At 42.0% G+C, this 25,192-nt stretch overlaps 2 protein-coding genes across 4 annotated transcripts in view; both read left to right on the top strand.

Annotated features, from left to right (window-relative positions):
* Positions 1-586: 586 nt before the first annotated feature.
* Positions 587-7,461, top strand: NHP2 (NHP2 ribonucleoprotein). The gene is made up of 4 exons (XM_033926850.1): positions 587-880; positions 1,756-1,825; positions 4,100-4,205; positions 5,974-7,461. The coding sequence occupies exons 1-4, from the start codon at positions 748-750 to the stop codon at positions 6,097-6,099; spliced, it is 435 nt and encodes a 144-aa protein (XP_033782741.1). The 5' UTR covers positions 587-747; the 3' UTR covers positions 6,100-7,461.
* An 8,176-nt stretch (positions 7,462-15,637) lies between these two features.
* The window catches only part of LOC117351711 (histidine--tRNA ligase, cytoplasmic-like), a 63,924-nt gene continuing 54,369 nt past the window's right edge, over positions 15,638-25,192 (top strand). For 2 of the 3 annotated variants that reach the window (XM_033927444.1, XM_033927443.1), the window contains exon 1: positions 15,638-15,899. In XM_033927444.1, coding sequence (XP_033783335.1) covers positions 15,813-15,899 — 87 coding nt within the window. In that variant the 5' untranslated portion in view covers positions 15,638-15,812. The remainder of the gene's footprint in view (positions 15,900-25,192) is intronic. The other variant, XM_033927442.1, reaches the window with a different exon arrangement.

The following is a 25,192-nucleotide window of genomic DNA, read 5'->3' as shown; positions in this document are numbered from 1 at the left end:
ATCTGCTGTCTATATTTTGCACTATATTTGTCTATTTTTGTATAGTTACTGAGGTGACATTGCATATTTTAAAGTAATCTGCCTTGATATCTTTGAAAAAAAAACAAAAAAAACTCGTAAATGATAATTAACATTTTCTCTGTGTACAGTTGCTTTGTGTGTTTTTTTTTTCAAATGTTTACTATTATGAATTAATAAGATATTGTGTGGACATGAAAAATGAATAGATGAAAATGGGGGCGGGGCTAGGGCGGGATTGGGGGCGGGGCTGAATATTAATAGGTGTCCCGTTTTGATGAAAAAAAATACAGTAAATGGTCACGTTACCTAACACCATCCCTGTTATGCGCGAGATTTCTATTTTGCACAGTATAGGATGAAATGGATCCTTTTATTTACACCGCACCTTCTCTCTCCCCGGCCTCCCTCACTCTGGTAGTGTTTGATTTCATTTGCTCGCTGCTCACGACCCCAAGACCCACCCAGAACAGCAGCAACGAACAGAGCCAATCATTGCCGCCCCTGTATGACGCCTCACTTCGGTTTTCCAGGACAGGCACAACGCATCACACTTCCTCTTGGCGCTCCAAGCCCGCCCACTCTCGCACTGCGCATGCTCTATTGACAGTGCCCCCGGAAGCGGAAGTGGAGCGCGGTTGCTGTGGGAGAGAGCCGCGCGTTTATTTTCGTCTTGAAGAGTCGGCCGCTGTTGTTTTGTTTTTTTAATTATTATTATTATTTCCAGTGATGCCGAAAGTGAAAAAGGAGTCGAAGAGCCCCGAAAGGACGTATCAGGAGTTGCTGGTGAATCTCAATCCGGTATCGCAGCCGCTGGCATCCCGTAAACTCAGCAAGAAGCTTTACAAGTGCATCAAGAAAGGCATGAACGGGGGAGGGGAGTCGGGGTGTGGGGTGCAGGGGGCGGGAGGAAGTTGTATTCGACATGGGTGGAGAGGAGAGGGAAAGGAAGAAGAGCAATGGTATTGTAGGGTCATGAAATGGTTAACTGTTGTTTAAAATATTGCTCTGGCCCACATAGCTGAAGAAAGTTTACAATCTATTGACTTCATCTGCCTAAAATGTATGTCCCTACCTTACCACATTGTAAGCTAAATAGATAAGAGTTTGAGCCATGATGTGCCCTGCCCTTCTGTACATGTAGCATTTAGACCTGTAAGATTTAGATAAGCAGAGAAATGAGCTAGTTTCCTATAGGACTATAAGTTGTACCCCTGAACCTATCATAAGTGCTGGCTTAGGACCAATAATAATTGTAGAAAGTTATAGAAGTAACAAATGAAAATTGTAGTTTTTGCATATATTAGTTTGCAAAAAGGGCATTTTTGCATATATTAGTTTGCAAAAATGTGTATTTCCTGTTTCTGACACTCTAGTAGGCAGGCTATTAACTGCACTAGAGTCCGGTATACCGTAATAAATTTCTTGTACTTTCTTCACGCCTCTGACTTTGTGTGTCCAAGTGACCTTTCAGTATGTCTGTCCCTTGGACTCCAGGAAGTACTTCTTCACCGAAAGAGTAGTGGATCATTGGAACAGACTCCCACTCCAGGTGATAAAGGCCAGCAGCGTGACGGATTTTAAGAGAAAATGGGATACTCACATGGGATCTTTAAGGGAGTAAATTCAGGGGAGGGGATACTTGGAATGGGCAGACTTGGTGGGCTATAGCCCTTTTCTGCTGCTTTTTTCTATGTTTCTAAGTCCCAGGCTCAGTACTGAAATGTTTTCTTTCAGCGGTTAAGCAGAAACAGATTCGCAGAGGAGTGAAAGAGGTGCAGAAGTTCATCAACAAAGGCGAGCAGGGGTGAGAACCTTTTCTGACGGTCCGAATAATTTTCAGTTCCTTCTTTAGTCTCGCTGTACTAGCAGAGTTGGATAAAAATATTTTAAACAAAACGCTATTCTTTTGTATTGCTTTTTAAATAACTTATTTACTGTCTTTCACTTATCAATAAGTTACAGAGTAATCTTGGTGCAAGCATGCTAAACGTACCAGTAGACAGAGTAAATAAATGTAATGAAAGAGGCAATGCATTGTTTTGGAAGATTATTAGGGGTGGGGACAGAAGAGGTGGACATGGAGGAGATTAGTCTTGGATATGTCAGATTGAGATGGCAATTGAAGAGGAGAGAGTGGACCAAGAGAAAGAGCTATCGGTCACATTAGCAATGGGTGGGGTAGCTATTGGGACAGATAATCTGAGATTAATAAATGTTAATACAGAGTCTGTTGTAAAAGAGGTAGTATTAAGGGAACTATGAGATGAGCTAGTGATTTGCTTGAGAATCGTAATGAACGGTTAGGGTCCTTAAGGAGCAAACTGGAATAATAATCCTTTTTTTGCAAGAGAGTGATTTTTTTTAATTGTAAAATGTAGAGTTTTTGAATAACATCAAATGGGATGAGAGACCTCTCTTCTGCTAGAGGCACTCAGCATGGTGAAGATCATGATGATATCAGGGGTGTATTTGTCGGTAGTGAACCTTTTTTTTTTATTATTATTATTTATTTATAATATTACCAAGCATATACATCTTGTACAGTAAAGTGAGATCAAACAACATAATAAACTAAATTTCTGAAATTAAGATATACCATAATATATAATTCAATTTAAAAATAAAAATAGATAAATAAAGTAATAAATGGTCTAATTGATCACACACTAGTCCTCCATATATTGGATCCAAGATTTAAAGAGTAGAACATATATAAATCAAATAAATTAAGAGGAAATCCATGTCTTACTACAGTGCGGGGAGCTAACCTTCCATGGGCGCTGTTATTCCTTTCTCAAGACGTTTCGCTGAGAGAAAACTAATCAGATGAGACGGCTCTGTAAAAATATACTTCAAAGATAAATATCTGACTACACATTTACATGGATACCTCAAAAAGAAAATACCCCCTATTAGAGTCACTCCGGGTTTTAGAAGTAGAAATTCTTTTCTTCTCTTTTGAGTCTCTCTAGAGACATCAGGAAAAATCTGAATATGATGTCCCAGGAAGTCTTTGGACCTATTTTTAAAGAAAAGTTTTAATATCCAATCCTTGTCTGGAGCCAAAGCCACAGACAAGAGAGTGGCTGGAACAACCAATTCTCTATCCGATTGTTCCAAAATTGCGGAAATGTCCAATGATCTGTCCCGGGATTCCTCAATTTTTTCTTCTTCTTTGGATTGGGGCTTGGCAGGCAGATAGTACACTCTTGTAAGAGGAGGTAAAGAGCTTTCAGGAATTTCCAATATTTCCATAAAATACCTTTTCACCATTTCTCTAGGAGAAGTTGACAAGATCTTTGGAAAATTTATAAATCTCAAATTGTTAGCTCGGCCATTATTCTCCTGAGCTTCCAACTTCCTCCTGAGTATTATATTATCTTTAACCAGCAAATCTTGATTTTGTTTTAAATATATTAACTCCTTACTTGTATTTTGTGTCTCTGTTTTTAATTGAGATATATCCTGTTTTAACACTTTTATTTCTTCTTTTTGTTCTTTTAATTCCTTGTCCAAACTTTTTATTTGAGGATTTAAAGAATTCCCCAAATTCACTACCAAGTCCCATAATGCTTCAAGTGTAACTTTAGGAGGTTTTGTAGGGGAAAAAAGGGTAGTGAACCTTTATGGTATTAATTGGTGCAACTTTGTCTAGAGTTGTGGAAATAATAGAATTCTAAGTAAAAATTTGATTTCCAAGTGGAAAAGCAGTAAAATATGTAGGGAATTCTGGGCAATTAGATTCAAAAGGTTCAGGGGTAACATGACATCCTTCGGAAGGGTTTCATTTGGGGTCCAGAGGAATAGAAGGGAGTTTGAACAGGGTAGATAAACTTTAGGAAATGATGATCAGACTAAGGAATAAAGAGGTTTAATAGAATGACTATCGGTTGAGACTTAGATGTAATACAGTCTAACTACTTGTGGAGTGAGGGTGCTTTCTAATGTTCTGGCCATGTACGCTCTCTTTCAAGATTCAAGTTGTATGAATTTAATTTTGAAATGCAGTTGAAAAGTACCAGTAACTATGCTATAAAGTGGTGCGCTTACCTGATTTTTGTTAGTTTTCTGCTTTCAGTATTGTAGTTCTTGCTGGTGATACTCTGCCTATCGAAGTTTACTGCCACCTCCCTGTGATGTGTGAGGACCACAAACTTCCCTATATCTACGTCCCCTCCAAAGTGGTGAGTGATGAGAATGTATTCAGTTAGGAAACTGCATTTCATTCATTATGTATTTGTTAGTGAATGCTTATAGTCTGCTGGTCTTGGGGACACCCCACCATCACCAAATTACAACAAAACTGAAAGCATCAGTGTAAATAAACACCCCATCTAGTGTACATACATTCAAAATTAACCTAAGAAGCATTGTCTTTTCAGAAAGCTGCCACAAATAATATCCATAGAAGACTTTGTCCCAAATAGTGTCACAATACGAAAGGCCTGAACTACTGTACTTAGATTCTTCCTTGACAATACTGTAATCTTGCCAAGAGATGCACCTTCAAATAAATTGACCTGGCTCTCTTACGAGTTGCGACACTAACGTTTAGTCCTAGTAGGGTTTTTGTAGTATTGCACCAGAGAATTGGATAAGTTGTTTTAAACCCAATCGTTGACAGCACATGACTGCCATCTACTGGGCAGATGTCTTTGTACCCCTGTAAAGCTGAAACATGGACCACGGGCTCGATTCACTAAGTTCACCGATCGTGTCCCGACCAGTTTGTGACCCCAACCCGATTCACTAACCTTCTGCACATGCAAATGAGGGGAAATGCATGCATAAGTAGGAAGGCAGCAATTCACTAAACAGAAGAAAGAGCACGGATTCTGCTGGCTGATCCAAAAAGAAGCAACTGCTGAGGACCAGTCACTCACGTGCTTGCCGACTGTCCTGCTCTCTGCCGCCCTGAAATCCCAGCCCTGAAACCATCAAAATAAAAAAACACCTCCCTTGTGCAAAAAGTGCCCTGCTCTCTGCTGCACTGCGGCATGTTCTGCTTAGTTGGTCCAGTCTGGCTGAAAAGCGTGTTCTGTTCCCTTGAAATGATTCTCATGGGGCCAGTGAGTGTAGCCCCCCCCCTACCTTCTTTTTTGACCTCAAGCTTGTGCGGAGAGCAAGCACATACGCAGATCACATCTCCAGGCAGAGAGGATTGTCTGCGCATGCGTCTGGATCGCTCTGCAGCGATCCATGGGATCGCTTGTGGACGTGTGTCTGATCAGATCATTTGCATGGGGACTCTTTAGTGAATCGGTCGCCCGGTAAGACTCGGACACTTATCACCCCAAAAAAAGAGTTTAGTGAATCTAGGCCCATGTCGAGTCTGCAATCAATATTTGACTTAGACTGTTTTATTGACTTTTAATAAATATTGATTTACTTGTGTATCCCTGGTTTATATGTACAGTTCCATCCCTATGTCTTTTTGCTCTGCAATTTCTTCATGGGATATCTTTCCCTGGTTTGTTTTTTTGCTACATAGTCTTATGTTAAGCCTGGTGTCAACAAGAAGGTTTTAGATACATAGGATGAGGAGACAGCAGTTTGGCTATTTGATACTGATTCTCTGGGGACTGCAGTTATAGCTGAATCAGAAGTTAGTGGTTCTTAGTCTTCACCTGCTGGTCAGAGTGTATAACACGTAAGTGCTGGCTGAGGGGACTAAAGAAAAGCAAATTACCAGCTAAGGTCTAATGTTTCCTTTGATTTGGAGAGTTATATTTTGACATGAAGTTGACACATTACAATAATTTATGTAGCTAATGGAGGGAAATGAAAGCAGTATGCCGAGTTTTTCAAATTTGCATTTTGTTTTGGTGGCTCCTAAATTAAATAAAGACAAATTGTAGCTTTAGGACTCCAGATATATTTCTTATTTTATCTTAAGCATGTATTAACAGTTGTTCTGGCAGTTGCTTTGTAAATCTAATCTCTCTTTTTCAGGACCTGGGTGCAGCAGCTGGATCTAAGCGACCCACCTGTGTAATACTGGTCAAAACACATATGGATTACCAGGAGGCATATGATGAGTGTCTGGAGGAGGTGCAAACCCTTCCTTTGCCCTTGTGAAACATGCTGTCTTCCTACCTCACTTTGGTGATGGTAGAGGAATAGAACTACCTGTGTGCCCTAGGCTGGCACTGGATTGATTTCACTGGAACTCACACTATTGAACATTTCCTTGGTCAGGCTGGAGCTTCAATTTTGTCATTTTATTTTCTCTTTAATGAGAGATGAAAAAGAATACTGAAGCTGGTCTTTTTATTAAATTGTCAAGTTAAAATGCTGGTTAACTTTATGTTTTGATATTCTGAGTTGTTTGATCATAATATTAACCAGACCACCTCTCGCATCAGTTACGGCTAATATCCTTCTTTTCCTGGATTCTCCTTAATAAGTTCCTTATTTGCACCTAAACCTCTTCCCCAGACCTTTGCTGTTCTCGCCAAGTGAAAATATGCTTAGTACTGAGTTGGCATTATGTACAAGATCACATGCTGTCAGCAATTAAATGAATGAAATGTAAATCTTTTCTGCCAAGTGTGATGAGAAGGGAGTAGAAATGATGTTGCTTACTATGGAAAGTGTGCCAAGAAAACAGCATGCTTTTTGGTAGCAGGTCACAGAGGTACTCCAGCAAGCAGCCAAAATTTCTCACAATTCATTTCGCCTGTTAGCTATTTAGTGCAGTGTATCGCAAGCTGTGTGCCATGGCGAGATTCCGGGTGTGCCACGAGACGCCAGCGATGAGTCTGGCGCCGGCTGACTCCCTACAGGACGTACCTCTCCTCCTTCGGCACCCCCCTCCCCCCACTGGCGTAGTAATAGGCTCAGGGCCCTGTCTGGAAGGCCTCCATGCATACATAGACATCGATGTGATGACATCATACATTCATGTGACATCATTGTGTCGATATCGCATTTACAGATGCCCTTCAGCTGCGGCCCTTAGTGTGCCGTGGCTTCAAAAGGTTTGCAGGACACTGATTAGTGACTCTAGTCAGTACGAAAGAAATGCCTTAAATTTTTCATTAGCCTTTGTTTCAACTTAAATAGCTGAATATGAAAAGCTTCTCCTGTGAATGTAGGTGGCTTGCAAGTCTCATTGCTTTCCCCCCTCCCCATTCCAAAAAACAAAAACCACCCTGTTTCTTGTGTTGAGTGTAATAGTAAGAAAGCTTGTTCTAAAGAGCCAAGCATGCTCCAATGCTACTACTGCCTGTTTCATAGAAGGCCTAGTTTCCAGATAGCTGAATTTTGTCACTGTTTAATTTTCAGAGCCTCCCCAATGATGGTATGAGTGGTATTGCTTATTCTATTTAAAAACTTTAGCCTGCACTATAAATTGTTCTAGGTGGATGACAATCCAAACTTATATAATAAAAGTTTAAAATTAAGATATGAGTACTGGACAATATAACAAGCAAAGCCATTAAAAAGCCTTATTAAACAAGAAGGCTTTTAAAGCGTTTCAAAACTAGTGCATGATGTTTAATGACAAAGAAGCAGCATTCCATAACACTGAGCTTGCACTACATAATACTAAACCTGTAAGGTAGATTTTGGAGTTAATACTACTTATGTAGCAAAGCCATGGATTGTAGTTATCTGAGTATGTAGAAAAGGGTTAAAATGTAAGCATATTCTCAAAAGCTGAGCTTTTAGATTGGATATGAATCAGGCCCGACAGGGGGTGTACTGAGACAACTCCAGCATATAGCGTAGCAAGGTGGAAGAAAGGCTGCAGCTGAAGTGTACAGATTAGTGCTACCTGATTTCACGATTCAAATCAGTTCACCGATTCACTTCGGGTGAATCGATTTAAAACAAACAAACAAAAAAATCGGCTTCCCGATTCGGACCCTCACCCCCTAAAGCAGGAGCAGCAGTTCTGCTCTTGCTGGCCGGCCGCACCTGCTTTAGAGGGCGAGAGGGGAGGGTCAGTCGGTAAGTGCTGGTGTCCGGCTCCCCCACTTGCATCCTGTCTCCCCTGGCCTGCGCACCATTTACCTAATAGGAGCAGCCTGCAGAGAAGATTGCGGTGCTAGCGATCTTTGCAAACTGCTTTGGAGCTGTTTCCTCCGCCACAATCCTGCCTCTGATGTCAGAGGAGGGGTGGGACCGTGGCAGAGGAAACAGCTCTGAAGCAATTTGCAAAGATCGCTAGCACCGCGATCTTCGCTGCAGGCTGCTCCTATTAGGTAAATGGTGGGCGGGAGGCCAGGGGGGAAGCCGAAGGCCAGGGGGAACACGCAGGCCTTCCCGGGGGCGGGGGTGGGATGCAGACCTTTGGGTGGGGGTGTGCAGGCCTTCAGGGGTGGGATGCAGGCCTTTAAGTGGGGGGGACAAGCCTTCAAGGGGGAGACAGGCCTTCAGGGGTAGACAGGCAGGCCTTTAGGGGTGGAGATGCAGGCCTTTAGAGGGGTAAAGATCTTCAGGGGAGGGGGGCCATGGTGTAGAAGTACACAGAGGGAAGGGGAGGTTCAAAGAGATGTGCATATGCCGTATTTGGTGGGGGGAAGAAATAATGGGTCTAAAAATAGAGGAGAGGGAGAGAGATGATGGACAATGGGATTTAGGGAGGGAAAGAACAGAAAGGGAGAGAAGTACACAAGGGATGGTGTGGAGGGGGGATAGAGATACTGGATAGGAGAGTAGTTGGGAAAAGAAAGGGAGAGATGGTGGACCCTGGGGTGGTGGGGAAGGAGGGAGAGATGCTGGATGAAAGGGTAGTTGAGAAAAGGTGGATCTTTGGATGGAGATGAAAAAAAGGAAAGATGCCAGACCTCCGTGGGAAGGAAGGGAAACGGAAGGGGAGGACAGAGATGGCACAGAGAAAGAAGGAGACCCTGGCAAGCAAGTTATCAGAAGACAACCAGAGCCTGGGACCAACAAGATTTGAATGATGGGCAGGCAAAAAAAAGGTAGAAAAACTAATTTTATTTTCTGTTTTGTGATTACAATATGTCAGATTTGAAACGTGTATCCTGCCAGAGCTGGTGTTAGACTGCAATTATGAGCTAGGATTTAACAGAGAGAAAAAGTATTTTTTGTTTGTTTATTTTGTTTACACCACAGCGCCAGTGTGGTTAGGAGAAAGCAAAGGGGATGAAGGGGCTATAAAATAAACCCACCAGGATGTTTGAAAAAAACACCCAATTTTTTCCTGAATCGGGCAGCACTAGTACAGATAGAATAAGTTGCCTGATGAGCTGAGTTTGGAGGAGGAGTGTAAGGAGAGGAGAAGAGCTACAGAATAAATGTGTCTGTGGCTCGGATGCATGAGCCATTTGAAGGAAGAGAGGGAGCTAATGAAAAAACTTGACAAGAAGTTGTAAGATAAGTTGTTTAGCTGAACAGATTTTAAAAACCCTCTCATCAAACTTACATCTTCTAATTTTGCTTTAACGAAACTGCAGCTGAAAGATCCAGTTCAGTTTATGAACTGAACCTTTCACACACAAAAAAAATTTAATTACAAACTTGTTTCCATCTGCCATTGCCTTTTTTTTAGCAGCTGTTTAATTTTATTTACTGCCATCTTAACTACCCTCCAAAGCATTTTGCAACCAACACAAAAAAAAAAATAAAATAATCATATTACAATTAAAAAATCAACATAAAGATATGGTATAACCTTTAGATCACAGAACCTGGGGTAGATTTGATTTAAATCATGGATTTCTACAGAAAGACTCATTCTTGCTGGTATAATATTAATATTTACAACTAAATGGTTTCATTTTTATTTTTTTTTAATAACTTTTTAGATTAGTTTTACAGTTATAGCCCTTCAGCTGATTCAGCTGCTGCCTCTACACCCAGAGGTTTTGAAATCAAAGCCCGGTACTGCTCTTTGTGACCCTGAGAAAGTCATTTAATCTTTCGGTACCCACCACTTTTTGAATGTCAGCTTTGAAATGCCAAAAAGGTGGTATACAAGTCCTCATTCCCTTTCCCCACTATTAGAAATGCAAAGATAAATGATTATGAAATTATTGTAAGGTGAATTATCTCCAGTTTAATAGTTTAATCATTAATATTGGGACATCTTTTCTGCTGTACTTTATTAAATTCTGATTTATGGCCACAGATACACTTCAAGAGTGTCACATCTGACGGTCTTATGGATCAAGTGAAATTGTTTTGTTGAAGAGTATTAAAATAAGCAGTGCTGTGCTTTCTCACAGATACATCTTGCCATTTATAAATACCTTGCTTCCGTGCAGCTTGCAATATTTCTTCTTTTAATTGAAAGGAGGCCAAACAAAGCACTATGACCTAGATTCTGTATAGAACACATGGTCTCAGAAACTGCCTAAGTGACTTTTGAGAATCGCACTGGGGCGTCCTATATAGAATCGCACCTAAGAACCTGTTCTCTAACTGCCATCCATGTCACAGGTGCCAGTAAGAGAATCGTGTTGCAGCTGAGCTTATCACAGCAAGGGATCTCCCAGTCCCTCCTGCCCGACACCCACCAACCCCCCCCCCCCCCCCAGCATCCATCATTCGTCCCCTGAACATTGCGTGGCAGGAAGGATGCCCAGTCCCTCCTGCTCAGCATCCGCAAACCCTCCATACATCGCCGCAGGAGAGATTGGGCATCCCTCCTGCTGCATGATGTTCTAGAGTTTGCGGTTGCCAAGCAGGAGGGACTGAACATCCCTCCTGCTGGCGATGTATGGGGAGAAGGGTGGCGGCTAAACATTGTGGCAGGGAGATCCCTTGCTATGATAAGCTCAGTGGCTGCTTACAATGTAGGACAGCATTTTGCTGACCTACAATGTAAGCATCTACCGCAGGCCTACAGAGATGCATACGGACCGCCTAGGTCCACCTAAAGCTATTTCTGGGCCACGCCTAGCCTTAGGCAGGCTTGCATGTCTCCCTAGGCTCCCGGAGGCGCTATCAGTGTAGGCGGCCTGCCTCATGAGATGTTTTTTTAAGAAAACATGCGTCCATGTAGGCAGCCAACTGGGACGCTGTTTATGGAATCTGGGCCTATATCAATAGGGAGATCAGCCACAGGATGGCCAACGCTCAGTGTACCCACTCTATTCCAAGGTCAATAGGGCTGCCTGGATCCCCCCTTGCCATATGCAACAAGTCCTCACAGATTGCAATTTCCACTTATCTCACATCTTTACAAGCTTCACTTTCTGGCACTCTCCATAGATGCAATTACATCTCTGAGACCTATTTTTCAGGTCTTGTCCCAGTTTGGATGTTTTGAGAAAGACGTCCAGAAAGCCAGTAGAGAAAATGTCCATTCTCAAAACAGCAAGATGTTCCTTAGTACGTCTATCTTTTTTGGCCAATCTCAAATATGAAGATGTCCACATGAAAAATGCACAAAAGCAAGTTTTTCAGGATCAGCTAAACTGGCAGGAAGAATGTGATTCCTCTTTCCCTCACACCCCCTGATACCCCCCCCCCAGCTCTCCTCCATACCAAGCCACTGTTCTTAGCCCTCTACCCTTACCCCTCCCCCGACATCGCCGCACATTACCCTGACATCCCCCTATAACACCTGTACCCCCCTGACATCAGCCAACATCACCCGATACCCCTGTACCTTCCAATACAAAATTGGCAGGAGAGAAACCAACTCCCTCCTGCTGATAGAGCTGCCTTTTCAGAATGACAGCCCGTCCCCCTCCCAATGTATCTTGGGATGCAGTGGGAGGGGCCTAAGACCCTGACTGGCTCAAAATCCAAGTGCTGAGCTTCACAAATCTTCAGTAGGCGGGTAGGCGGCTATACAATTTCCCACGGGATACGATTGCTACTCTCCAAGTAGGCAGGACAGTTCCTTTAAATCAGGATCTCTATCACCACCCAAAAATACACATAAGCAAAAATAATAAAGAAATAAACAGTTCAGATCAGAGGGACACCTTCAGGCTCACTTGCAGAAGGAAGAAGTGAAGGGGCAGCAAAGACTGGAGGAATTAGAGTTGAAAATCTATGACATTTTCCACAATATGTCACGAGCAGAGATAGATAACCCTATGGTTCAGCATGCCATCCTCTTGCGCTAGAAGTTTATTTATTTGTTTTAAGTTTTGTATTAAAGAAAGCTTGTTTAAAGATCTTCAAAGTCCAGTCTGGTAATATTGGGTACAGATCCAATGAGTTTATGCTGTCTGCAATTATCTGGGATAAGCCTATTACACTGGTCAACTTAAAAAGTCACCATACCGAGGAATCCTCCCGCTTGTCAGGGGCTACCACTGCCTCTTGCCAGCCCCAACTAAAGATCCAGAATCCTCTGGGATAATAGAGCTGCATGGAATCCGATCTCCCATCCTCCCAGTCCTTCTGACTAGTCTGGGTCTTGCAGCAGGTTGCTCTCCAGATGAGGAGCAGATGCAAGGGAAAAGTCCCTTTGCTCTGTCAGCTACACACCCAAAAAATAGGCATTTCTCAGGAACTTGACAAATTCCAGAGTAAAACTCTGTAGAGAAGGCCTCAAAGACTTCTGCAGGTATTCAGACTGTCCTGTTCTGGGCTCCACAGCATCCATGCACCTGCTCTCCCCATGTATCTTCATCTTACCGCCCTCCAGCGAAATCTGTGAGGTCCGTAGGAGTTTTGGGTTTTTTTAAAAAAAACAACTCTTTATTCATTTTTAAAACATATACAATAAGTGAAATACAGAGTAAATTAATTATTTTACAATATAGACCGCTTAAAATTTTTCAAATATTCATGCTTAGGAGTTAAAACAAGGATTTGCAGAGTGAGTGAGGTCTGTGGGAGTTAAAAAAAACCAACGATCCCTGGGGACCCCACACCACGGTCTCTTTCTTTTTAAGGCCGGTAGTGTGCTTTTAGTTCTGTTGGGTCCATGTTTTAACTTCTACCCTTGCTGGTTTCTTTCTGTTTGTGGTTGGGATTGCTGATGCTGAATACTGCATTAATTTCCTTTTGTATCCTAGCTCTCCCTTTTGTTGTGCTCAGCTTTTCTGCTGTGCCCCAAATGACTTCTACCTGGAGCTCCATGGATCCCTCAGAGCTAAAGCACATGGCCTTAAAATGAAAGCGGCGTGGTGTTGGGTCCGCAGGGATACTCATGGATCCTGTTCACACACACACACCCCTCCCCAGAGATAAGCAGATTTATAAGGGCATGTGGTTGAGATCCGCTAGGTCCTGTTTACCCCCTCCTAAAAAATCCTGATCTTCAGACTGCCAGCTGGACTAGAAGCCAGACAACCTCAGACACCCATGAAACTAAGGAAGGAAAACACAAATGCCCCTTGGCAGAGCCAAAAGCCTGTGATTATGCCCCTGATCAGGAGGTGAGCGAGGCTACAGGGGAACAGACCCCGAGCTCCAAAACAGTTAATGCAAGCTGGCTACACAAACTACCGAATAAATGTCACTACCACAAAAAAAAAAACCCAAGTCTCGCCTCCCATTGAACCTCCCACCCAAAAACTGCCGCCCTTAGCTCTGCAATTTGGACATATACCCCACTACCCGTCGCTACAAAATGACAAATTTGAGCCCCAATCTCACGGGATTGATCTCTATCAACGTGAGTTCTGTCCCTATCCCATTTATTTATTTAATTTGCTTTCTATCCCATCCTCCCCAAAGAGCTCAGATCAGGTTAAGATTATCAGACTTCCGGATTTCCCCGGACATGTCCTCCCAGACGTCCGGACAGCTTCTCAAAATGTGAAACTTCTGCGCATGCACAGATGTTCTGCCCTACGAGAGCAGTCGGGGGGGGGGGGCTGGGGAAGGACTAGGGGGGGATTGGGGGCGGGACCAGGGCATGACAGGGCAGGGATGGGTGAAAATGGACGGGTTTAGGGATTCGGATTTTCCAGATGGAAAATCTGGTAACCCTAGGTCGGGGTCTTGCAAGCTCTGCCTCATCTGCACAAGCCTCCAACACTTATGATTTTAAAGTGTTCGAGGTTTGTGCAGATGAGGACAGAGCTTAGGCATTGGTGGAATGAAGCATTATGACATCACAATCTAAGCTCTAGAATGTCGTTACTTAGGATTTTCAAGTGTTTGAGGCTTGTGCAGATGAAGACGGAGCTTAGGCATTGGTGGAATGAGGCATTATGACATCACAATCTAAGCTCTAGAATGTCATTACTTAGGATTTTAAAGTGTTTGAGGCTTGTGCAGATGAGGACAGAGCTTAGGCATTGGTGGAATGAGGCATTATGACATCACAATCTAAGCTCTAGAATGTCATTACTTAGGATTTTAAAGTGTTTGAGGCTTGTGCAGATGAGGACAGAGCTTAGGCATTGGTGGAATGAAGCATTATGACATCACAATCTAAGCTCTAGAATGTCGTTACTTAGGATTTTAAAGTGTTTGAGGCTTGTGCAGATGAGGACAGAGCTTAGGCATTGGTGGAATGAAGCATTATGACATCACAATCTAAGCTCTAGAATGTCGTTACTTAGGATTTTCAAGTGTTTGAGGCTTGTGCAGATGAAGACGGAGCTTAGGCATTGGTGGAATGAGGCATTATGACATCACAATCTAAGCTCTAGAATGTCATTACTTAGGATTTTAAAGTGTTTGAGGCTTGTGCAGATGAGGACAGAGCTTAGGCATTGGTGGAATGAAGCATTATGACATCACAATCTAAGCTCTAGAATGTCGTTACTTAGGATTTTCAAGTGTTTGAGGCTTGTGCAGATGAAGACGGAGCTTAGGCATTGGTGGAATGAGGCATTATGACATCACAATCTAAGCTCTAGAATGTCATTACTTAGGATTTTAAAGTGTTTGAGGCTTGTGCAGATGAGGACAGAGCTTAGGCATTGGTGGAATGAAGCATTATGACATCACAATCTAAGCTCTAGAATGTCGTTACTTAGGATTTTAAAGTGTTTGAGGCTTGTGCAGATGAGGACAGAGCTTAGGCATTGGTGGAATGAAGCATTATGACATCACAATCTAAGCTCTAGAATGTCGTTACTTAGGATTTTCAAGTGTTTGAGGCTTGTGCAGATGAAGACGGAGCTTAGGCATTGGTGGAATGAGGCATTATGACATCACAATCTAAGCTCTAGAATGTCGTTACTTAGGATTTTAAAGTGTTTGAGGCTTGTGCAGATGAGGACAGAGCTTAGGCATTGGTGGAATGAAGCATTATGACATCACAATCTAAGCTCTAGAATGTCGTTACTTAGGATTTTCAAGTGTTTGAGGCTTGTGCAGATGAAGACGGAGCTTAGGCATTGGTGGAATGAGGCATTATGACATCACAATCTAAGCTCTAGAATGTCATTACTTAGGATTTTAAAGTGTTTGAGGCTTGTGCAGATGAGGACAGAGCTTAGGCATTGGTGGAATGAGGCATTATGACATCACAATCTGAGCTCTAGAATGTTGCTACTTAGGATTTTAAAGTGTTCGAGGTTTGTGCAGTTGAGGACAGAGCTTGCAGGGACAGAATAGAGTGAGGGGAACAAATTTGTCCCCGGGGCCCGTATCATTCTCTACGGCCACCTTCGAGCTTCAATGAATCAAGAAAGGGAGTCGTGCGAAAGCCGTAAAGTAAAAAGTTCTCCCAGAGGTCATAAAGAAACCAATGGGAGAGTCAGAGCCGAAAAGTAACCATAGAGATGTCGATTGATCATCGAGTGCAGGCCGGGAATGGCTAGAGAGGAGCAGGGCAGGGAAGGCGTTTAATCAGGATATATTGAGGGTCCGTGACTTAAGGCTAAGGGAACCGCTGCCCTGGTTCCGGGTTATGATTCTGGCGAAAATAAAGGTCGCGTGGGAAGCAAGAAGTGATGCACGTGCTGGGCAGTCTCGCCGTAAGGGGTTGCCGACGAATTGACCTCAATTTGCGCTCCTTAGCTCGTCACCTCCAGGGGCAGGTGAGCAGCTGAGCTCTAAGTTACTCATATTTAGACACGAAATCTGAGCGCACAAGTGTTGTTCGCAGTTATTTGGGAGTATAGTAATAAATACGTGACAATTTATTTAAGGTGGGGTGCTCATTTCTTTCTGGGTCTTTTGTCTCCAAGCAAGTAGGATCCAACCCATTTTTTCCTTCATGCACAGTAAGATGTAGGCGAAGCCTGTTAATTTTGGTTATGGTTTTTGATCATTTTGCAAAACACCATGAGGGCAATTGTAGAACTGGCCATCTCAAATAAAGGTGCCACAGTACTACTACTTATCATTTCTATAGTGCTGCTAAATGTATGTTGCAGCACTGCTCTTTAAAACATTCAAGAGACAGTCCCTGCTCTGTAGAGCTGACAATTAGAGAATGACACGGTGATGAAATTTATCACCGGAACCGTCCCCGCGGATAACCACGGGAAATAAACCTATGTCATTTTCTAGTGTCTATTTCAACCTCGGTCCTTCTACACCAGCATTCTTCAAAGCAAAGCTTGCGGGTCAGTGGTTGTGGCCATTCATACTCTGATTCTTATGTGAGCCAAGGATAATGAAGCCATTGTGACATCACTGATGTGATTGGCTCTTAGGCACTGGTGGAATGAGGCATTATGACATCACAATATCTGCTCTGGATACCAGAGACTGTCATTCTGTAGTGTCTGTTTCAACCTCAGTCCTTCTACACCAGCATTCTTCAAAGCAAAGCTTGCGGGTCAGTGGTTGTGGCCATTCATACTCTGATTCTTCCCTCTCTCCTTAAAGAATGACATGAAGATGATTTCCTGTGGTTATCCGCAGGGACGGGAACGGTGATGAATTTTGTCACCGTTTCATTCTCTACTGACAATCTAATCAAACAGACAAATAGAACAAGTAGAGGAGTGGCTTAAATGGTTAGGATTGCAGCTTCAGCACCCTGACAGTTACATGATCAAGCTGAGTGCTGCTCCTTGTGACCCTGAGCAAGTCATTCAACACTTCATTGTGGTATATTAGATTGTGAGCCCACTGGGACAGATAGGGAGAAATATCTGAGTACCTGAATATAAACCACGTAGGCCAGGGGTGTCCAATGTCGGTCCTCGAGGGCCGCAGTCCAGTCGGATTTTCAGGATTTCCCCAATGAATATACATGAGGTCTATTTGCATGCACTGCTTTCATTGTATGCTAATAGATCTCATGCATATTCATTGGGGAAATCCTGAAAACCCGACTGGATTGCGGCCCTCGAGGACCGACATTGGACACCCCTGACTTAGGCTATAAGTGGTGTATAAATACTAAAATAAGTAGGGAGTTAAGAAGTTTATCAGACATGGATACTTTACAAGTGAGTGGGGGTTAAGAGTTAAAAAGCAACCTCAAAAAAGAGCTTTTCGTCTGGATTTGAATATTGTCAGGGATGGAGCTTGACATACTGACTCGGGCAATCCTTGTTCGGCTGTATGCGAGAGAGGTGCAGCAAGAAAGGGGTACTTGCCTGATGAATGGAATTCCTGGGAGGAGTATAGGGAGAGCTAAGAGTGGCGAGATACTGAGGCGCTATGGTGTGAATGCACTTGTAAGTCATTAAGAGGAGTTTGAACTGTATATGGAAATGGATAGAGAGCAAATGAAGTGTCTTGAAAGGCGTACTACTATTTATTATTTCTGTAGTACTACCGGATGCACACAGTGCTGTACATTAAACATGAAAGAAACGGTCCCTGCTCAAAAGAGCTTACAATACTAATGAATGTGAGCATAGCGACTGGCGGAATATGTCATGGAGCATAATTTTGAACGGATTGAAGGGAAGACAGAGAGTTCTGTGGAAGACCTTTGAGAAGCAAGTTGCAGTAGTCTAGGTAACAAAGCCTGCCGAGTGTTGATTCTAAAATCACACTAACCCCCAAATCCTGTATATAAACACCTTACATTGTGTAAGCAAATCAGTATGCACAATTTATGCAATGAGACCAAGTGCTGCTAATTGGTAATTAATACCTAATAATTGATTCTAATTGGTACTAATTAGAAGTTACATGCACAACTTTGTTGACATTTTATAAAGTGATGGATCTCCAAAGGGGGTGTGTGTGTGGCCAGGAGAGAATCATGAGCGTTTCTAAAACTTGCATATATAATCATCAGTGCAGACATGAAAACTGCCAATCAAGTGGAGAAGGCTTCATCTAAGGCAAGGCAGATATTGGGTTGTATCAATAGAAGTTTCGTCAGCCGAAAGCCTGAAGTCATAATGCCGTTGTACAGGGCCATGGTGAGACCTCATCTGGAGTACTGTGTGCAATTCTGGAGGCCACATTACAGTAAAGATGTGCGCAGAATTGAATCGGTTCAACGGATGGCCACCAGGATGATCTCGGGGCTCAAGGGTCTCTCGTACGAAGAGAGACTGAACAAATTGCAGCTCTACACTCTTGAGGAACGTAGGAAGAGGGGAGACATGATCGAAACATTTAAGTACCTCACGGGACGTGTCGAAGTGGAAGATGATATTTTCTTTCTCAAGGGACCCTCGGCCACAAGAGGGCACCCTCTCAAACTCAGGGGCGGAAAATTTCATGGCGACACCAGAAAGTATGTGCAGGTGATCGAGGCAGACAGCGTGCCAGACTTTAAGAATAAATGGGATACCCATGTGGGATCCCTACGAGGGTCAAGATAAGGAAATTGGGTCATTAGGGCATAGACAGGGGGTGGGTAAGCAGAGTGGGCAGACTTGATGGACTGTAGCCCTTTTCTGCCGTCATCTTCTATGTTTCTATAATCAGAAAGTTCTATGACATCACAATGCAGGTGTAAAGAGCCTTAGCCTATAGGAAGAGGAGATGCAAATGTTAAGAGCCTTAGCCAATAGGGAGAGGAGGAGAGAGTGGCTGCTGCAGACACCAGAAAGTATTTCTTCACAGAGAGAGTGGTTGATCATTGGAACAAGCTTCCAGTGCAGGTGATCGAGGCAGACAGCGTGCCAGACTTTAAGAATAAATGGGATACCCATGTGGGATCCCTACGAGGGTCAAGATAAGGAGATTGGGTCATTAGGGCATAGACAGGGGGTGGGTAGGCAGAGTGGGCAGACTTGATGGGCTGGAGCCCTTTTCTGCCGTCATCTTCTATGTTTCATCTTCTATGTTTCTATATACGCACTGTTACAGAATATGGCCAGTCTGCACACAATTTAGGCACAGGTTTTTAGGCCTGCTTTTCCTTGGTCTAAATGAGTGCACTTAAAAGTTATGCCACTAAGTGTGATTCTATATGTGGTGCTATATATACTTAATGACTTTCAAAACTTATCTTCTTTGCTTGTCACCTCCCTACAAAATCTCTGAATTTTCTTACTGTAATACAGAAACATTACTGCCTGTCATTGCATACACAATAATCCAAATGATCAATAAGCTTACTCAGAATTTACATTGACTTCCCAGGGTCTTCATGTAGTTGTATGATATCCTCTTCTTCTGCAATTTATTCTCTTGCATCCCACTGGATGTGTCTGCATGCCTGCATACACTTGGTAAGCAGAAAGACCTGGGAAACAAGCCACAGGAGACAGCACCACTTTCTTCTTCGTGTTTATAGATTGTGCTATTAGTGTAAGGTGCAGATGCTTTTATCCATTTTACAATATTATTAGATAACCTAATAAAGTTGTAAGTTCTGATTCAAACTTATTTTTATTTTGTTTTCACAAAGTTATGTGGTATATCAACATTTTAATAAACATAGGGCTCCTTTTATAAAGCCGCGGTAGAAGTTTCTACCGCAGGCCGGTGAGGTAAATGCTCCAATGCTCGTAGGAATTCTATGAGTAAAAACCTCTACCATGCCACCGCTCAGTTAAATATGTTTTCTTTGAACCTCAACAGTTAACTGTTTTCTTGGCTTTATCCCAAATGGATGTAGAAAAATCAAGTGCTGCATAATTTAAATAAGTAACTCCTACCTCAGCACTATGTGTGAATTCACGGGGGAGCATTCTATATTTTTTTTTCTTCTAAGATATCAAGGTGTAAAGTTTTATACTTTGAAATATTAATGTCTTGTCTAACAACTTTCTGTACAAGTGTATACTTGATTTATAATTTGAAAATTTATAAATAAAAAAAAACCCTTACCCATGGCTTTGTAAAAGCCGTGAAACTTTCAGCAAACAGGTCTTTTATTTACTTAATACTATATTTATTGGGTTGGTCATTCCTGAATACAGTCAGAATTTTCTGTGCCAAATAATGCAGCTCACAGTTTCAAATAATTATTTCTATTTAGCCTGTCATAGCCTGTCATGCTGGGCACGATGGACCTATGGTCTGACTCGGCAGAGGCGATGCTTATGTTCTTATGTTAATCACTAAGGACCCCTTTCACATAGCCATGGTACCGAGACCAGGTGTGGCAAATGTGACACAGCCCAAAGAGACTAAATGGGCAGCGTTGCATTTGCCATGTGGGAATCACTACTCTGGCTTTGTAAAAAGGGTCCTAAAGGTGACTACAAACATTTATTTATTTATATTACATTACATTAGGGCAGGGGTGTCCAATGTCGGTCCTCGAGGGCCGCAGTCCAGTTGGGTTTTCAGGATTTCCCCAATGAATATGCATTGAAAGCAGTGCATGCAAATAGATCTCATGCATATTCATTGGGGAAATCCTGAAAACCCGACTGGATTGCGGCCCTCGAGGACTGACATTGGACACCCCTGCATTAGGGACTTCTATTCCGCCTATACCTTGCAGTTCAAGGCGGATTACAAAAGAGCTAACTGGACATTTCCAGTGAAGTTACAACAGTTTTGGGGTTTTGTTTTTTGTTTTTTTTTGGTTACAAGGGAGGAGAGGTAGCTGGATTAATTCCGGAAGAACTTGCAAATTGGATATTAAATTGACTGTACGTTACTGTGTGATATAACAAATAGATTACAGTTAGAGTACAAATAAGATTACGTTACATTTCAGGGATCTGAATACTTGGTTGGTGTTTTGGGGAGGAAGAGATTATTTAAGTGGAGGTTTTGGGGGAGAATTTATCTAGGAGGAGGGGGAAGGGTTGGGTTAAGATATCTGGATAAATTTTTTGACAAGTAGGGTTTTGATTTCTTTTCGAAAAGTTTTGAAGTTGCCCGTTGCCGTCAACAGGTTGGAGATGGAGTGGTTAAGTTTTGCTGCTTGCGTCGCCAGAAGGTTATCAAACATATTTTTGCGCTGAGTGCCATTGAGTGGAGGGAAGGCAAAAGGGTTCGGAGTTCTTCTTTGTCTTGAGGTGAGGCTCTGGTTTAGGCGGTTGTTTAGATAGGGGGGGGGCGGAGCCGTTTAATGCTTTGAATAATAGACAGTAGAATTTGAATTGAATTCGTGCTTGCATAGGTAGCCAGTGAGAGTCTAGGAAGGCAGTTGTAATATGATCATATTTTCTCAGGGAGTAGATCAGTCTGAGGGCAATGTTTTGTATAGTCTGAAGTTGTTTTATCATGTTGGCAGGACAAGGTAGATAGAGAGAGTTGCAATAGTCCAGTAGACCTAAGACTAGGGATTGGACAATTAGTCTGAATTGTGCTGGGACGAAGAATTTTCTTATTTTACGTAGATTTCTCATAATTAAAAAAGCTTACTGGGATGTTTTATTGATTTAGGACTGCATTGTGCAGCATCTGTCTATCGTTACTCCTAGGAGTTTGAGTTTGGGCTGTATTGGGTATTTGGTGTTTTTAATTTTCAGTTCTGTAATGGTGGGAGTTTTGGCCTTTTCGAGCAGAAAGAAATTTGTTTTATCTGAGTTTAGTTTCAGTTTGTGGTCTACCATCCATTTTTATTTGTGTTTGAGTGGATTACATATTTTGTGTTTGTTTTTCCCCAATCATTTTAATTGATTTTGCAATATAAATACAAACAAGTGCAGCAGAGCTGTATCGAAGTACAAAGGAGCTGAAACAACACAACCAACCGATACAGAAAAAAAACATCCATGCAAATACAAGTCTTCCTCTCTGTCCCACCCACTACCCTTCCAGGGCTGCAAAAAGAAAAAAAAGGGGGAATGAAATCAAGACTCAAAGAAAAATCAAAACACGTCTTATTGAGCACCGCTCACGTATTAATACCCGGTCAATGAATTCTCCGCTGGTGCCTCATTGTATCCAGTTGGGACATACCTTTCAGGATTTACGTTGGTCTATCATTGAACAGGTTTATGAGAGTCATCAGGGAGATAAAGTGTTGTGGTTACAACGGAGGGAGCAATATTGGATTTTTGAGCTCCAAGCGTTAGCTCCTATGGGACATAATGACTATATTGAATGGCAACATACCTTTTAATTTATTGTTTTTCGAAAGTTAGTTTTGCTTTATTTTTGATTGAATTTTTTTGCACTTCATTTTTTCAGCTGAACTCCGGGCCGTGTTTTTCTGGTCTCTTTGAAGTTCTCTGGAGTCAGGTGTTTTTTCTTTTTTTTTTTCTTGTCCAATTACCTTTCGGGTCTGCTGTTTAAATTGGAGGCGTTCTGTTCGGATCAGTGCCATTTCCTGCTTTGTCAATCCTTGCTGTGCCGGATGATTTGGATGGTCACAGCGGAGTCCCGTTGGACGAAGAATATCTTTGCTGGCTGTTTGTCTTCACGGAGAAGCTAAGTACTTCCTGTTGTTTTTGGCTTGGCTGGACTTGGACGTTTTTGGCCCCCTGGACAAGGGGCAGAGACAATCGTAGTGAATGGTAAAGTGTGTTTTTTTGATTTATGTATATCTTTTTTCACACTTAGCACTGTTGGGTGCACTTTATTATAAAAAATACGGAGTAGAGCCCGGGGATGTTTCACAGTTAACACTCGTTTGGGTGTAAGCCATGTGACAGCCTTTTCCACTGGTTCTCCGGTGGGTGGCTGTGTTACTGAGGGCTCTTCCGTTTAATCTATTGATAGGTTGGTGAATGTAGTTGATCCGTCTCTGCTTTTGTCTCTCTCCCTTGTCTAGTTCCTTTTCTTGGGGTTTGGGAGGTTTTTTGCTGTTGGATTTGTCTATTTACCTTCCAATTTTTTCGGGTTTTTCTGATTTCCATTCAGAAAGAGACATGCTTTCCATAATTAAGAGGTGGAGCATACGGGACCGCCAATGGCTTTAGGTAGGATGCAATGGTCCTATCCAGAGACAGAGTATAACCTTCAGGCCGGAAAGCATCGCCCATCTCAGAAAACCTTTAAGGCCATTAGGAATAGGATGTTGCAGATCAACAATCTACAATTCTTTTAGATCATTTAATTTTTTTTCTGTCCTTGTATAAATGCATTCTGGAAGTCAATTTGGCCCCAAATTAATTTGCTATTAGAAAATCATGTAGCCCTGTCCTATGATACAATTTTATTTGGCACTTCAACGAGATATAAAAGTCAAATTTCAGGATCTAATAATAAATTATTATTAATATTAACAGGAGTTGCCATCCAGCACATAACTAGGAACTGGAAAGATTATACAAGTCTGAATTTTACCTTTTGGTGGAATACAGTGTGTTATATATATAGAATGGAAAAAGCTATTGCATTACAGAATGGGAATTATAAGAATTTTAAAAAGATATGGGGGCCATTAATGGAATATTCAAAAAAATTTAAATTGAATCAGGTTGGGCAGACTGGATGGACCATTCGGGTCTTTATCTGCCGTCATCTACTATGTTACTATGTTACTATGATTTGGCACCTTTAAAAGACTGATTGAATATATAATGAAAAAGATAGAATATGATAATGATTGAAATATAGAAATGGGAGGGGATGGGGGTGGGATATTTCACTACTTAATAAGATGTATGGTTAAGAATGTACAAGTGATTGTGTATAAAATATTATATAAAATTGTAAACTTATTGATTGATGTAAAAATGAATAAAGAAGTTTAAAAAACAAACAAACAATCTACAATTCTTAGCGGAGAACAGAAAAAACATATATAATAGGATCACAAAAAACATCATATAGGACATATTAGAAACATAAGAACATAAGAATTGCCGGTGCTGGGTCAGACCAGTGGTCCATCATGCCCAGCAGTACGCTCATGCGGCGGCCCTTAGATCAAAGACCAGTGCCCTGAGTCTAGCCTTACATGCGTACGTTCTGGTTTAGCAGGAACTTGTCCAACTTTGTCTTGAATCCCTGGAGGGTGTTTTCCCCCATAACAGCCTCCGGAAGAGCGTTCCAGTTTTCTACCTCTCTGGGTGAAGAAGAACTTCCTTACGTTCGTACGGAATCTATCCTTTTAGCTTTAGAGAGTGCCCTCGCGTTCTCTCTACCTTGGAAAGGGTGAACAACCTGTCTTTATCTACTTTGTCTTGAATCCCTGGAGGGTGTTTTCTCCTACGACAGCCTCCAGAAGAGTGTTCCAGTTTTCTACCACTCTCTGGGTGAAGAAGAACTTCCTTACGTTTGTACGGAATCTATCCCCTTTTAACTTTATTTTATTTCTTCCACTTGTGCGTCACACATACAAGCTCTAGGTGACATTACAGAGGAAAGGGTTAGAAAGAGGATAGGGAGGACTATGGAGGGCAGGAAGGAGTGGAGAGGAGAGAAGCATGTAGAATAGTTCATAGAAATTCCTAACTTTACAGATAGGAGCACCATCTATATAAATGATATCTAAATGAATTAAAGTAATATGTAAAAAGGAATAAAAGGGAGGAACCATTAAACAATAGAATTCAATAAATGTAGATGTAAGGTTGAGGATATCGCCATAGATACATTATTAGCTAGGACTTTAAAAACCAGCATAAATTTTGTATTGAATTCTATGTTCAATTTGTAACCTATGTAAGTGTCAGAGAAATGTAACATACCAAATGACGGCAGATGAAGAAGACCCAAATGGTCCATCCAGTCTGCCCAACCATACACTCTATAAATTAATGATTTAATTTAAATTGTCCTTTTTCTTAGATATTTCTGGGCAAGAAACTCGGAGCTCTGCCCGGTAGTGTGCTTAAGTTCCATCTACTGGAGTCTCCGTCAAAGCTCACTCCAGCCTGTCTAAACTATCCCAGCCATCGAAGCTCTCCCCAGCCTATCTTCAACTGAATGGCCATATACGGGACACAGACCGTTCAAGTCTGCCCAGTACTGGCCTTAGTTCTTCAATATATAGTGGTACCTCAGAATCCGAATGCCCCAGAACTCAAACAACTTGGAATGTAAACTTTTTTTAAAAACTAAATTTTGCCTCGGAATCCGAACGCTGCTTTGGAATCCAAACGTATGGGAA

Source organism: Geotrypetes seraphini, chromosome 18, assembly GCF_902459505.1.
Source record: "Geotrypetes seraphini chromosome 18, aGeoSer1.1, whole genome shotgun sequence".
Classification (NCBI taxonomy): domain Eukaryota; kingdom Metazoa; phylum Chordata; class Amphibia; order Gymnophiona; family Dermophiidae; genus Geotrypetes; species Geotrypetes seraphini.
This window is presented reverse-complemented; position numbering and strand designations above follow the sequence as displayed.

Bases quoted from the DNA above. Each gene is read 5' to 3' on its own strand.
- NHP2 (XM_033926850.1), top strand. From the start codon at position 748: ATGCCGAAAGTGAAAAAGGAGTCGAAGAGCCCCGAAAGGACGTATCAG. The intron at 1,826-4,099 runs GTGAGAACCTTT...TTCTGCTTTCAG, and splicing joins ATCAACAAAGGCGAGCAGGG to TATTGTAGTTCTTGCTGGTG. The intron at 4,206-5,973 runs GTGAGTGATGAG...TCTCTTTTTCAG, and splicing joins TCTACGTCCCCTCCAAAGTG to GACCTGGGTGCAGCAGCTGG.